The 16,101-nt window shown below is 38.6% G+C and overlaps 1 protein-coding gene across 2 annotated transcripts; it reads right to left on the reverse strand.

The window, feature by feature from the left end:
* Nucleotides 1-232: 232 nt before the first annotated feature.
* On the reverse strand, nt 233-15,710 carry micu1 (mitochondrial calcium uptake 1). Of its 2 annotated transcripts, XM_077729887.1 has the most exons (12): nt 15,590-15,710; nt 14,664-14,831; nt 12,979-13,162; nt 12,232-12,394; nt 11,488-11,531; nt 5,731-5,845; nt 5,153-5,235; nt 4,640-4,840; nt 3,953-4,090; nt 2,181-2,289; nt 810-899; nt 233-731 (listed from the first exon to the last, which is right to left on the reverse strand). In XM_077729887.1, the coding sequence occupies exons 2-12, from the start codon at nt 14,825-14,827 to the stop codon at nt 568-570; spliced, it is 1,455 nt and encodes a 484-aa protein (XP_077586013.1). In that variant the 5' UTR covers nt 14,828-14,831; nt 15,590-15,710; the 3' UTR covers nt 233-567. The 2 variants fall into 2 exon arrangements, with proteins under 2 accessions (XP_077586013.1, XP_077586014.1); XM_077729888.1 differs by lacking the exons at nt 11,488-11,531; nt 12,232-12,394; nt 12,979-13,162; nt 14,664-14,831; nt 15,590-15,710 and adding an exon at nt 6,521-7,443.
* Nucleotides 15,711-16,101: the final 391 nt, after the last annotated feature.

Raw genomic sequence — 16,101 nt, forward strand, 5'->3', positions numbered from 1 at the left:
GTGCAAAATAATTTCCTGTTGATTGGACATTAGATTTAATGGAGCCACTGTATTACTGGATATTACCTGTACGACCCAGAATGGGAGAAAAAAGATACCACGCCACCTATTTATCGTGTGGGGGGGAAAAAAGGTGAAGAATTTAACCAATATATTCTTTTAATTTGGATAAGTATTTTTTTATAAAGTTTTTTAGTAAGCATACAACAATTTGCATAATACACACATGCATTTCAGAGTGACAATTTATGAACTCAAATGTTACAAGAATCTAGCTATAGTCTTAACAAGCCATATTTGAGGGGAAAAAAATCAATATTGTTAACAAAAAGGTCACATGTTCTCGATGTCTGCACTGAATATGAAAATGAGAAATAAATACTTACTATATAATTTCCATTGTACAAATGTGTGCTGCATTCATGGTAAGCCTTCCAGGCACACGCTACACTTGCTTTTTTAACACCAGAATGCGTCACAAAGCCCCTCAGGGGTGCCGTCCTTGGAAGTGTAGAATGAAAATGTGTGTAAAAACTTTGTTCCTCCCACTCGCCTCACCTTTGGTTTCTATGAAGTCTTTGGCATTGCAAAGTCCCAAGCGGTGTCCTGAGCACACTTCCACATGGCACGGACCAAACGTGTGAAGCCCATGTCCTTGGGTTTTTCCAGCCCCCGCATGAGCCTCTGTTTCATAATGGCGATGAACTCCTTATTACTGAGCTCTCCGTTCCCTGAAGTAGAAGAAAAACAGATGATTTCTTGCTTAATAGTTGCTTGTGTGAAACCACTACGTTTTAGCGTCTGATTACCATCGCAGTCGAATAGAGCGAAGACAACATCGCACACGTGATCCGACAACTCCACCTTAGCGACGGTACGAGCCACCTGTTTCATGGTAACTGGGAGTTGAAAAACACAGACAAAAAAAAACTCATTAGTGGAAAGTATAATGGTCTGTGTGGTGGACGCCACAAGTAATTGCCTGTACATCAGCAGCTGCGGAGTCCCACTCGCAGTGTACAGAATTCGATAGATATGGAAATGACGGAGAAGATGGAGGGATTTGAAGACAAAAAAACTGAAGAGGCGGGTTGGAAAAGCCCCGAGCAGAGGAAATAAATGAAATGTGGAAAAACGAATTCATCTCATCCACTGTTATTGATGGGCATGCTTAAAATGGGCATCGTATGAAAGAGTGGGAAAGCTGGGGAGGAGTATAAAAAAAGAAAAAAAGCTAGGATGAGAAAAGGATTGCCATAAAATTAATAAAAACGATTCTACGACTGGTCTTTTTGGCCCAACTCCAAGAGACACAATGACTTAGCTCAGAAGCACTTTAGTCAGTTCCCATTTGTAGCACTGTTGGAAAGTGTAGTGAGTAGAGGTTATGGCTTCCATAAATCCCATAATGCATCTTGAATGTACGTGTAAAAAAAATAAAAAAATAAAGTGATGATACATATATACACATATATACATGTGTAAATATATATTCAAGATGCATTATGGGATTTATGGATATATACTGATGGACGGTCCATCAGTTCATGTTGACATTGTAAGTTTATGCATTTATGTAACAAAAGCGTAGGTTCAAAACAAGCACTTTGCCCAGACTGTGGTCAATTCTATTAGCTGTTGTTTCCATGGTGAATCACAGCCAATAAATGTGCAGACAGAACTAAAAAGCTGAATCATTGTTCAGAATGGAAAAAAACGCTGACTCATTAGGAAGCTGATAAAAGGGCGATATTTGTTTCCATGTGCACTTTGAATTTGGAAGATGTGGATGTGAATAAAGCAACAGCTTTCTGTGACAAACAACTGTGATGTGCTGATTGACCGTGACTCTGACGAAATGAGCCATAATCTGCTGCTGACTAACAATGCTCAGGCTTCAGCAAGCACAAATCGTAGTTGGTTGACTATAAAGAGTGACAGATAGGTTTTGGAAACAATGCCCATTAAATAAAACATGTTTGAGGTGGGTCATTTAGGTTTTCTTAGCAATAGTATCAGCTCAGGACGAGAGTTGCAATGGTGTCAATCAAAATCATCTTTGCTATTTTTTTTAAAGGGAGACTTGAAAACAACTCACAGATTGAGTGAGAAGACAATTTCCAGCTCGACACGAAAATGAAAGCCATTATAAGAGAAGGTCAGCGTGAAAGTGATTTCACCTTTATCTATGGACGCTCCGGCCATGTGGTAGAAACTCAATGCCGTGTCCACATCGTTGACATTCTTCAGGAAGGTAAAGAAATTCTCCACCTCTTCAAATGTTATACCCTGCAAAAAGAGAGGAAAACATGGATGAGAAAAAGGCAAACAATTGAAAACCAATACAGCATGTAACCGGCCGTGACCGGGTCACGGCGAAATAATGGAAAGGTCGCCCAAAAATTCCTGAGAGCCGCGAGCATGATGCAGCTCAGCAGTGTGACAAAAATGGGCAAAGGCATCGGGCATGCATGGATGAGCAGTGCGCCATGGAGTGTCAGCAGAATCGGCCCACATACATAATACGGCGTGACCGCCACCGTACTGAACTGCTCATTAGCTCAAAAAAATAAATCTTCTTTAAACAGACTCTGTTAGAGATGCAGGTGAGGCCAAGCTCGACGCTGCAAATTGCCCATCACACTAGCAGTATCCAGCTAAGCTTATCAGCCATGCCGTCAAATATTACAGAAACCTGAACGTCATCCACGGGGCGTATCCTGTCTTTGAAGACGAAGTGATGGGACATATCTAATCCTCAAGACTAGAGCTATGTACCCTGACTGACAGGGCTCATTACAGAGACACGCAACCAGCATGAAACCATGGTCAAGTGAGCACATGGTGGTTAAAGGGAGTCAAAGTGCACATTCGGAGTTTGCTGTCAGCAGTCATAATAATCTTGAACAGTAGAGTCAAAACATGCAGATTAACTCTTTCACGGCCGTTATACATATATTAAAAGCAGCCAATTATAGTGGAAGACCTCAAAACAGATTGGGGTTGGGGGGAATGGTATGCGTTATGGCAAAAAGATCATGTCATGATTTTTAAAAAAAGTTATCAAATATTTCTCTCTATAGACTGAAACTTAAGTAACTGGTTCACCTTTAAAGTGCAACGATTTAAAACAATTACCATCTTAATGCTTAAAGGTTTTATCTCTTTTAAGGACATACATGAATATTATAGATCACAATCATAGATTTGTAGCGAGGAGGACAGGACAAATTTGTCAACATTATCTGGCCTAAGATTACCCCATAGGCAAGTAGCTACTATATGTTGCCACCTGTTGCTCGAGTGCACAGATACTTTCGGGATAGTCGGCCATCTCTTGTAAAGTTGAGTCTAGGCCAATCAAGTCAATCCCGACTCTGTAAAATCTGAATGAGCCGATCGCATGGCACGAGGAGACAGACAAGCATTCACGCTCCCACTCATACCTAGGGGCAATTTAAAGTGTCAAACCAGCCTACCCCGCATGTCTTTGGAATGTGGGAGGATCAATGTATTTCCTAACGAGTAGCTGTCACCACTGCTTTATGGGAGGTGCAGCACCTCTACCAAGTTGGCAGACTGTAGAAAATGTGCACATCAAAAGATATGGTTTACGAGCAATACGTTCCTAAACCCTATTAAGATGACTTAATGATATTTTGGCTTTATGAGATTGTCAACATCTCGACTGTCTGTCTCTCTTATCTCTCCAAACATCTATCGCCTTTAACGACCTAAAATCCAATATCCTAGTCCGAAAGTCCTACAAAGAGCTCACAACAGATAACAAAAATGAAGAAACGGGGGAAAACTTGCCCAGGTGGACAATCTTGATTACTATTAACACACACACCACGGATACACAAGCTCGTCACACATTCTAATTTAGTAATGTCAATTAGTGGCAATTGTTGAGTTTATGTTCACATGAATTACCTATAACCTCACACACCTGTGCATCCTTAAACATCTTCTTCAATCCCTTCTGCATCTGCTTGAGTTTTCGAGATTGAACGCCGCTGTACGCCAGCAGCATACCGCCAAACTGTCTCTCAGAGATTCGTCCATCCACTGGATCGTTCCGCTCGAACTGGAGGAGGGGAAACGCAAGAGGGGGAGACTAATGAGAACGGAGTGCGGCACACGAGAACAAACAAATGAATAGGCTGTCTCTGGATGATGGGAAACGGTAAATTCTAGTGTCAGGCACTATGTTGAATCAGGAACAGAAATGGAGTGGTAGCATTAAATCTTAGTGTGCATTTTTTCATTTTCATTTTTTTTGTTCCAGCTGAGTGAGTCTTTGTGTAGTGGACTGGACCTTGGTCCTGTCAGGTCAATCCTGGCGATTTATATCTGCGGTAGCACTGACAGCAGCACGGCAGCCTTCATTCTTTGTCACAAAAGGTGCCAAGCTCTCAAAATGCTAATTCGTAACATAAGAGGGAGCTTGTTACTAAGCAAAAGATGAGCCTGCAAGAATTACTAGATGAGCTGACCAATCATAAACCAGGGAGGTGTTAAGTCTTTCTGAAATGTTCAAAAGCAGGTTTTCTGACAGCAATAATAAAGATTATGTTTAGGAAGAAGAACCATTTTACATAGTTATTAGCTATTAAAACTAAGCATTAATGGATACCTCTAGCTTCAGCACATCATGCTGCAGCTTCCTCTGAAACTCAAGAAAGCTGCCAATGGTGAGTTTTCCTTTCAGGTCTTGTCCAAAAAAGTAGGTGGTGAGTGCCGAGCTGCAGCCGGCAGTCTTTAGAGTGTTTCCTGTGGTGGAGCGGTCTCTGTGTCGCATGCCCATGCTGGTTTGAGAGCGAATAATGCTCTGGACCTACAAACAAATGCAGAATAAAAGAAATAATGCTTTAACCATTGTTTCTGTTAGGGTGCTGCAAGAGTGATTGGAGTTGCCTTTCTTTTAAAATGATCAGATCCCTCTCCACTAAATTAAAATCTTACATTCACTTGAATTAAAAAGAAATCCTGAATAAATCTTTACTTCCTTCGAGCTGTTGAGATTGAAAATTGCCTCATTAGTTTTTCCAGAGACAAATATCTAAGTCTGAAACGAGTGCTGCGTTCTTGTTTTTTGTGTTAATGTGTGACAAGGTTTTACAATGAATGTTGCTGATTTCAGACAAACCTGTTCAAATTCCTCCAGGTCTACCTCTCCGTCACCGTTGAGATCAAACATCTTAAAAGCAATCTCAAAGTTCCTCTGGGGAGCTGGAGACAACAAATAGAAACAAAAAGAATTTCATTCTTAACAACATGATAAATATATAGACAATAAAATGTAGAAATGAAATGAATGTCAGTAAAATGTGTCACATTTAAGTTCTCTATAATAGAGCATATGTAATTAAATGTGTCATCTTTGTGGCTATATAAAATTGAACGAATGAAACCAAAAAGTAGTCTGCTGTGTCCGCTTTAAAATGACTTGTCCTTGAAATGTTCTGCAGAAGTTTAATCAAAAGAACGGATTAAAATGGCCTCGCTTAAGCTGCGGATAAATTTTAAAAGTAGCTATTGGAAACTAGGAAGTCAGCTCCATAGTTTTCATTGTGATGTACAAAAGTTATAAGTAAAATGCCATTGAATTTGACTACAAAATAGTCACAGTTTGAAAAATATAAAAGAGATTGAGTTTGTATTAAATTTCAGAACTCTACGCAAGGCTAGAGGAACATTGGGTCATAAGGACAAACCGGTACTTACTGGACAGCACAGTGGTAAGAAAGATGTAGTCAGAGAAGGAAATGAGGCCACATTCCCCCAGAGTGTAAAAGATGCTGTCTTCATCTGCAAACTTCTCCCTTTCTTGGGCTATTTTCTGTTCAAAGTACCACAGAAAAAAACAAAGAAGAACATTACTATATTAAAAGAGCGTAAAGGTATTCTGTTAAGAACGAGCATTATTAGTTCCCAGTGCTGTGTCTATAACACATACACATCCCAAAAAGAAACGTTTCTTTCACAAAATATAGGAGAACCAGTGTGCATTAGACTGAATACATTATATACGTGCATTTTAAGTCATGCAAGTGCTGCATACACATAACGCTATATATACACAAGCAAGTGAGAGTGGGCATGGCAAATATTAGATGAAGAAAACTTCATATTGCAGAGACTGTACTCACAGTGTGAAATCGACATAACAAGAGAGGGAAACATCACAAGAACGCAGTACAAACATATACACATTATAGATAAATCACATCTGGAACACAAACCAAAAGGTATTATTCCAAACAAAGGGAATTTGGGTCTTCACACATATACAACTAACGTTGTTTTCTTTTAGCATGTGTATATTTACAGCCTTGCATGAAAGGGTAACCTAACCGCATGCACACTGCACACTCAAGTGAAAGAAAGGTCAAATAGGAACATTTCCAATAATTGTATCCACCTAAGAGTGGTTGTACTGTATAAACGGCGCATGCCTTGGGAAGGGTTGGGTTGGGGGGTCAGGGGTTAAAAAACTGAGCCCCGGTGGAGTTACCTCCGTCTGTATGAGGTCCATTTCAGAGGAAGAGGAAGGATGAGAAAGAACTGTTAGAGACAGCATGGCCTCTGCTATCTTTAGCAGGGTCTCCAACTACTGTCTTTCACACATAACATACTGAAACAAATGTAAACACGTCAATAATAATGATAAAAACATTTGCTTCAAAAATAAAGGTAAAAAAACTGGTTTACCATTTCGTAATCACCTGTTGTCTAAGTCATTTTTTTGGTCAATCTCATAAAGCGGCATGTTTTTTTTCTTTGCAGAACAATGAATTATAAAAAACAATATCAATTGAATTTAAAAACAAATGAAATGAGAGAATGTATATGTAGTGCTAATTAATGGTGTTAGGGGTCACAAATTACTGCTCCACAAATGAGTGTAGTCCTAATTACTAGTACTCGAGTTAATTAAAAGATAGCGCTTCAATTGACAATGTGTGCCTCCTGATTCGTGTCAACATCGCAGCTGTCAGAGGGAATCTGAGCATGCTCCCTTATTAAATATGTGGACTAAGACAGATCATGTTTGCATGCCAATCTTTCTCTCATCAATCTAAGATTATAGCTGGAGGAAAATAATGAAAAAGCAAGTGACTAGTCTGCGAGTCAAGGCACAGATATGGTTAGTTAGGACAGAGCTGCCGACGATGCTGTCAAATGAATCACTGTTATATATAACTGAGCAAGTCCCAAGGGAGGTCGAGAGTTTGGTCAAGGCTAATCCCCTCTGTTTCCTAGCAGCCAGAAAGCGGCACTGGACACATTTGAACTAACATCTTAAATCCAACAAATCTAATTCATCATTCACTGAGGTCTTGCAGTCAGTAGATAGCGTGCCAAGTGGCTCCTTCTACTCATTTCATATCAGGCCACAAAAATACTTTTTAAGTACACTCTGACAAATTGCTTCTAGAACATGTGCGATATTCTACTAATAGCTCAGTGAATACATACATTATATATATATATATATATATATGTATATATATATATATATATATATATATATATATATATATATATATATATATATATATATATATATATATATATATATATATATATATATATATATATATATATATATATTTTTTTTTTTTTTTTTTTTTAAATGTTTTACTGAGAAAGGCTAGATTAAATGATTTCTGTCATTGAGGCATGTGTTTTTTTACATATTCATTGCTCAGAAGCAGTAATTCCTCGGCTAAAAAGCTTGAAATCGATGAATAAATAAGTGCGGTCAGAACGTTTATATACTACATAAACCTCTATATTGTGCAATTTTATGAAGAGCTTCTCCTGACCTTCCCACTTATTCTCGATGAAGCACTCCTATGAAATTCTCTATGGGACAAAATGACCACCAACTGCATGCAGTAGATGTGTGGGTAGATGGAACATTTTAACTGTCTCTGTCCCTGGTCCTGAAATCCTACAGAACAGGTGTGCTGTAATAGGTCATAATTATTCTTGGAGCATGACTTCAGAATTTATCCTGATACAGAGTGCTCAGCTGACGCTTTTTGGTTGCCGAGAAATGGCAGTTGCCTCACGAGAAAAAAAGTATGACCTCAGATGACCATGTGACCCAAAACCCCTTGTTCATTAGAAGCACGTATGTGGATGAAAAGAAAAGAACTCTGCAACCGTTTATGTGCAATCTTTGATAGAGTTGAGAGTAGATTAAAACCGACATACGAGCTCAGTGCCGGAACGCATTAAGCTCGTATCTCGAGGTACCACTGTATTTAAATCAAGTACAGCACGGTGGCTTCTGAAGCTTCCTGTAAAATCAAAAAGAATGAACATCATAACAGCTATGGTGACAAGAAGATTGTTATTTTGAATCTCACACACGCAATCTCACTAACTGGTGTCTTTTCATTCATAGACCCGTATAATGTCGAGAACCATTTGCCGACAAGAGATGTGTACATACTTCCTGTCTTAAGTGACTTTAAACCATGCTGTTCAGGCACCATGCAGTGTTTATATGTGAACATTTCAAAAGATGAATTGGTGAAGGCTTCGAAGCACATCCATACAGCATCAGCGCTAGCTAAAAGAGCCATTTCCTGAGTCCACAGCCCCTGTGTTGCCACCATGCGAGAAAATAGGGCACCACCACCAGCTACTTTTTAAAGAAGACACTGGTAAAGGAGCATGCTGACGAAACGGGCATGTGCGCCAAACCAAGGCAGATAGAAGGAAGCTTAACTCTTAAAAAAGGAAACAAAAGGAGATGGAGGAAAACATTATTTATAAAGAACAAGAAAGATTGAGTGGAGGGGAACAGCGACTATGGGATTTTTATATGGGGAGAACATTTGCTGTTGATTATAGCATCTATATTTAAAGTATTGGTCTACATAGTTTCCTGTGAGGTCGATATTTTAGCTGCTCCTCCTTTCTGCTGCTGAAGCATTTAGTATTTTTAAGAGAAATAAAGTCGAGGGTTCCATTTGAATAATTTAATATGGTTGGTATAGCAGAAAGTTGCAAGCAGCAGGTTTAATAAACGAAGAGCAGTGGGCAATCTTTAGTATAATGGCCAACGTAGAGTTAAACTGTCTAATGCTGAAACACTAGACTAGACAATAACTGCAGCTGCAATTGGTAATGTGTCTCTACACACTTCCTTCATTATTAAACTAAGTTTTAACCTAATTGAGGCTACTACACAAAATGGGGAAATCCCGATGAGATATCTTTTCTATGCGAGTCTGAGACACCGGATTTGGAGAATCCTAATACCGATAAAATGTAATATTAAGGAGGGGGAAAAGTACATCCGAATCCCTATCGCATTAATCACATAGAAGGGTTAGGTTTAATACTATAAATATAAAAATGTAATAGTTGTTTGTGTAGTATTTATGCTTTATTTTGTTATTTGTTACCTTACTCGGTAAACTATGTTAATACTTAAAAATGAAAACAAATACATTTTAACAACCCAATCTTTTTTACTGATATGATCGGGCCCAATTTCCGATCACGTGATTTGACCTGGCACATCAACAACAAAACAAACCCTTGGTGATGCCCAGTGTTGTTTGTTCACATTGGAATGATTTGTTAAATTACTTGTTATTAAAATGTTTAAGTGTTCTCCTGCACTAACAATAGGATACAAGGTTGAAGTTAACGTTAGGAGGAAAGAGGGAGGGAAGAAAAAATAAAAGTATATGAAGGAAAAGGAGAGGCATATGTTTGAGTATTGACTACAATGTGGAGCATTTCATTCAAGTGCACACATGCAATTTACTACACACCCATTACCTGCCAGAAGTCCTGAAGTGGGGGAGGGGCCGAAGCAGGATTGGGGGCAAGGGCGAAGGGGAAGCAAGGAAGAAGGGGCGGGGAGATTTTGGGTTGAAACCAGGCATCAGCGGATGGATTTATTGGAGGCCGGGGTCAGGACAAACAAGGTGGAGATTTGAAAGATGGGGTTTTGAGAAAGATGGAAATTCACAAGGAGGGGAAGAGAGAGAAAATGGTCCAATTACTTGTTATGAGAATGAGACAGTTTACACAAAAACATGATAAAATCAACAACAATAAAATGGTAACAACAGCTATGTGTTAACAGTGGCTGCAAAAAGTATAATTTCATGAACTCATTGGGTGGAAAACACACAACGATGGACACAATGACAAATTGTGTTTGGGGGGAAACAAGAAATCCCATTAATACTTTCAGAATGCCTCTGTTCTCTGGGCAGTTAAAACACACATGGTGAGTCAGTAAAGACATTAGATGCTCATTCAGTCACACTGGGTGTGTTGTGTTTGCCTTATATGTGGGCTGAACCTGGAATAAATGTGCAATAAATAACCAATGGGGACTTATTGAGATGGAAATAACACCTATACTTCAAATTCTTACACGTAAAGGCCATATTATACATCTTTAGCAACACTGGAGGGAATGCTGCGAAACAAGAAAATCTAAATGCAGTATAAGACAAAGTGATGTGGACAGAAATTTGCCTAACAAATAAAGGAAGCATTTGGTAAAGAGGAACAAAAGAGGCTAAACAAAAAGAAAAATTACGAAATGTTCCTTTTCATGAAAGAAAAGCTGAAACTCTTTTTGATGTTACTTAAACTATTGACCTAAAAGCATTGGGAAAGGGAAAAAAGGAAGCATTGGCATAAAAGTTACCCTAACTTGTGGTACGTGTTGAGATACAAACTGTCAATTGGCCATTGTAAGCTCTTGCATACTGGCTCCTAAAAGTTTAGAGAGTAAAAAAATAATAATTTAAAAAAGAAATTGTGGTGGCGGAACCTTTTATTGGAACATTTGACTGACAAATATTGCTTGGGTTCAAGATAAATGGCTCCAAACAGCATGCCATTAGTGCTTTCTCTGACTGAATGTAAACATAATTAATTCTGTGCTTCACTTATTTAATTAGGTTTTAATTATTTCATTTTTTTACGAAAATGTTGAATGGCTCCCAAGGAGCATATTCAACTGTTTGTGTAACTACAAAACCTTGAAATTTGTGCAGAGCATCCCCTAAGCTCTTAAGTACTCATCAATCCTCTCTACTGGAGATTGCAGCGAAGGAGGGGGTTTGATAAGGCACTATCTAGGGGAGAGCATCAATTAAATGTACTACATTGTGAGTGTGTGTGTGTGTGTGTGGGGGGGGGGGGGGGGTACCGTTAGTGGACTCCCACGCAAATATATATACTTCAGAAAACCATTTTTTTGTCTTCTATATCCCATTTTCATTATTATATTTTTCAATTCAGTGTTTTTTTTTAAATTAAAGACAAAGAAAAAAACATTCCATCTGGATTCATGGCTAATCCATTAATTTCAATATAAAAAGTTAATTTCAGCTAGTAGTGCAAACCACAACTATAGTTTATTAAGATAAAAAAAACACTGAACCTGGAAGTAAAAAACCATAACAAAACTATATTCTGGACTTTGCTTACCTTTCCATCATAGCGCTTCACGACAAACTGATCAAGGCCAAGATCTGGAGGGTAAAAAAAAAAAATAATACAGTGATGTATTAGATTAAAGATCCTCATTAAAAATGTGATGCCTGATCATTTGACGCAGCAAATGGCACTAACATTTTTCTCCATCACTGACGTGCAAATGAATAATAATGATTATCCACAACCCATTTCCACATAGCAGATTTTTTTAAAGACTCAACACTTGTGATCATTAGTCACCCATGCTTGTCTTCGAATCATTTTAAACCCTGCAAGAATTGTAAAATGCCATAAAATAGGTAACAAAAGAAAATACCTGTATGATAGAACATTTCAAGCACGCCATGTTTCAACTAAGAAACAACTACAATTAATTATCCAAGGATTTAGCTTGGATTGGTAAATAATATCCATCTAGTATTTATCAAAAAACTCTGTGAGAATTCCAATCATGTACTGTCATGACACTAGCATTGCATATTTTACTTATTTTTTTAAATTGACAAGCATGTACCAACAGCATTATGAAGTAGACATGAACAAAGGCACACACACATTCACACCTTTTAAATCTGCCCCTGCAAAAATGCATTAGCCTTTTCCAGAAATCAGTACAAACAAGAATACACTTGTATTTTTTAAATAGGGCAAACCTAGGAAGAAGAAAAAAAGAGGAAGAACAAATGGAATTCAGGCATTAAAAAATGTTTGTGGTAAAATTCAACTGTGACTTACTCTCCGGCTGCTTCTCATTTGGGGTGATAGAGCGTATAAAGTCCTGGGGTGTCATGTAAACCTCTGCATCTCCATGCTCACCAATAATCTTCAATGTGGCAAAATACCGGAAAATCTTGTCTGGGGTTGAGTACGCCCGTATCCTATTCTCGTACTCCATTACCTGTCGAACACATTAAATTATTATCTTTCTTTAGATCAAACTACAGCAGTACCTATAAAGGGAACATTAGGGCTCATTCTTCTTGCTCTCACAGGTCATTGTGCAGCATGAAATGTGTTGCAGAGCTCCAATGTACACAAAAGGTGATCGTTCATCCTGATCGTCCTGTTGTCGCATCTATGTGGCATGCTAGCACTTGCTATGGCAACCACAGATTTTTACCACCAACCCTTTTTACAAATAGCTGATTGCAAAAATGGCAGCACAAGCCACAAAAGTGCATTGACCGGCTGAATATTTCAGCAGACTCCAATAGAATTTACCCATAGATCCTAATGTCAACCCTTAATGTTTAAATAATCAACAAGGATTAAACAGAAGACCACTTAACTTTCTTCTCAGCTCCCTCCCCAATCACTAATTACCATTCCTGTTTATGATGGCAAAAATGCAAAATGATTGCCTCTTTAAAATATTCTATCAAAACAACCTATTGATTGCTGTTGGGGCATCTGATAGACGTGCCTTTAAAGGAATCAAAGAGAAGAGTGGCTGATTGTTCGAATTGGCTGGTTATTGATTACCTTGCGGTCACGGAATCCAGAGCGTTGCTTCTTTTTTTTCCCTTCACCACTTTCATTCTTGGCCTCGTCATCACTACTGCTTGCCTCCACTGTGTTTTCTGATTCAGTGTCTGAAGCCTTTACAAACTCTTCTCCATTTTGGGGATGGGAATGTCGTACTGATGGCCCTGCTTCAGCATACGCTCTAGTTTCCAAAAACAGACAGATTACAAGTAGATGAGAAGTTGAACACTGGAGAAAAAAAAGTCAATCACAGCAAATATTTCCAAGTAGTAGTAGACAGAATTACTCCTAGGAGAAATTAAGAATCTTGTAGTGTATTCTTACATATATAGTGTTGCTTTTACTTGAAGGAAAAAAAATGAGATAGTGAGGGGAATGTCATTGTCTCTAAGGGCCAAAGGGGGCCTTGTTAAAGATGACACTGTTCCAATTCGTAAATGCCAACGTCTATGAGGTGTCTCTTTCTGTGTTTAAACACTTTCTCCATTATCAAAGTTCTCATATATTTGTGATTTGCATATTTGGATTAATTGAGCTACCATCATTAGGAAGGAAGGTCTTTAATGGTATTCTAGACTGTATATCTCTTTAATATGACTTTGAAATGCTGAACTCTCTAACAGTCAATTCCCTGACCACTATCCTCCTGTAACATTTGACAAAGCACGATAATAATGATCTACGAAGACAGTCTTGGGTGGTCTGAATAATAATAATTTGATGTAATGAGATACAAACAGAGCGGTGGCGAGGGTGAGAACCTGCAGACAGTCGCAAACACCCAATCGTATCATCCATCACGCTGGCTCCTGCAGCACAGTTATTGTATCGCCACCGGGATCTCGTGTCAGCACTTGAACACCCTATTCAACAATTTGTCTTAAATAAACACCAGCCTCCTTAGCAATGCAAAGCAATCAAAACTCAGTGACACCTTCTGCATGGGAAGAAAAAGATGCCACATGATCTGCCATAACACGTGTATTGTGTGACTTGGCAAGAAATCCCCATTTAATTCATCTGTAGTCTTGCTGTGTTACATGATTCATGGGAGTTATTTAAATGAAAGACTGCGCTGTGGGATGCAAAAATAACACCCTACCTGGGTAGTCACCAGTGACTACAAGCTTAGTGGTGTGCACCCTTTGTTATGATGCTCACATTGCAGTATTGAAACATTTTAGACCAGGCGTCCCCATTACATAGATCGCGATCTACCGGTAGATCGCCATGGAACTATTGGTTGATGGCACAACAATAACATTTTGATCTCTCCCCTCCTTTCGATTGAATGAATTTGGCATGTCCACAGTAAGCTTTAGCGTGAATGGAGAGTGGATTTTCATTCCCTGTCGCTCCCTAATGCAAGGTATATTATTACATAATTGCTGACCTTCGTTAGTGACCTGTGAAAACAATAAATCATGGAATGTAAACTCATTGAAAAGTAGATCTTGGAGCAAAAAAGGTAAAACACTCTTGCAGAAAGTCATAAACAGATAAACATAAACATAAAAGGTCCAGACACATTTAAAGGCTTGCTCCTGATGGCGATGATGATAGGTGCCATGTTTTTAAGCCACTCCAGATATGCAACAAATCATGTTTATTGGAAGTGGTGATAATTTGGCGAATTTGTCTAACAAGAGGTTTATAGAGATTTTGAAAGAACTCAGTCCTACCTTTTCCATAGTAGTCCAGCACTAGCAGAGACACCAGTTACACCAACCAGAGCTGCAAGCATCAGCCTCCTTCGTCCAGATTTTCGCACTGCCCCGTTGTGGTAGCTTCGAGGCAAGTGTGCCACGCCAACCCACAAAGCGGACAGTGCCCGCAAGCGGAACATTTTGCTGAAATAGAGAGTGTCAGGGTAGAGACGTTAGTATAGCGCAGCAAAATTGAGCAGCTAGTCACTCTTATAACATTGAATTGAATGCTTTTATTGTCATTATACAAGTATAATGAGATTTAAAGCTTCACCACTCAGTCCACAAATAACAACAACAAACAATCAACAGGTAATAAGTATTCAACATAAGTAGTCAACGTAATAACTGGTCAACGTAATAACTAGTCACCATAATAAGTAGTCAGCAACATCAATAAGTAGAGAAGTGCACAAATAAGAACAACAAACAAACTAAACCACATTTAACATGTTGGGAGGTCGTTAATTTTCATATCAAGTTAGAGTTCCTTCCTTCTTATAACTGCATAATAACAAAAGGACCATTACTACAAGTTCCCACATTAAAAAAAGGGGTGTGTCATCCCAATTCATGACAATGACAGTTCCACAGCCAAAGGTTGGACTTGTGTTTAACTACATGTCAGGGTTTAACTTGTGATCATCGCATACACATACAAAACTTATTGAACACAGCTTAAAGCAAAGTAATGGGCCATGCTAAAAGTTAATGATCTTTTATTTTCCTTAACCAATAATCACCTTCATTCTATCATGGAAGTAATGCCACGGATATAGTACAGTAAACACTGTTTCGTTCAAGCAGCTAACGCTAGCACATAATGCATATAAACTGGAGGATCCGTATCATTTTCATCGGTTGAAGAGCATTATTAGTAAGGAAAATACGAAATTGCTTACGTGAATAGCAACACAGACACCACTGAGATCAGAATCAAACTATCCTCGGCGTACCAGGGCGCGTTTAAACGGAACGCCTGCAGAAAAAAAACAGCGCAGTAAGCGCACTTCCGTGTTCCCCGTCAGCCGTCAAATAGGAGGAGCTTAATTCCAGCCATATAAGGAGCTACCTGAAAAATATTATGTAGCGCAGGCAAAATTACTTCCATACTCCCGTTACTTAGCTGTAGGCAATGCATTTTCTTTGTGTAAGAATGAATGGAATATTTATAATGCTGGTAACTGAATGGGAACCAAATGAAAGTCATATTTGCATAATTTTTTCTTGCCATTTTTAGTATCGTATTCTCTAGGAGTGGCGAACACATAGCTCTTGAGCCGCATAAGGCTCCTGGACAAAATAAATGTGACTGTTTGCTTCTTAATTAACACTTTTGTGTATACTATGGCTCTTTGCTTTGTTTCATGTTTGGCTTTCATTTGTATTTTCTTTTAAAACACAAAAAAACATC

This window comes from Stigmatopora nigra, chromosome 12 (genome assembly GCF_051989575.1).
Source record: "Stigmatopora nigra isolate UIUO_SnigA chromosome 12, RoL_Snig_1.1, whole genome shotgun sequence".
NCBI classification, from domain to species: domain Eukaryota; kingdom Metazoa; phylum Chordata; class Actinopteri; order Syngnathiformes; family Syngnathidae; genus Stigmatopora; species Stigmatopora nigra.

Excerpts from the sequence above, each read along its gene's own strand:
- micu1 (XM_077729887.1), bottom strand. The coding sequence starts at position 14,827 with ATGTTCCGCTTGCGGGCACTGTCCGCTTTGTGGGTTGGCGTGGCACAC. Across the intron at positions 13,163-14,663 it reads GCTGGACTACTATGGAAAAG|AGCGTATGCTGAAGCAGGGC; the intron begins GTAGGACTGAGT and ends TTTGGAAACTAG. Across the intron at positions 5,236-5,730 it reads TCTTACCACTGTGCTGTCCA|CTCCCCAGAGGAACTTTGAG; the intron begins GTAAGTACCGGT and ends TGTTGTCTCCAG.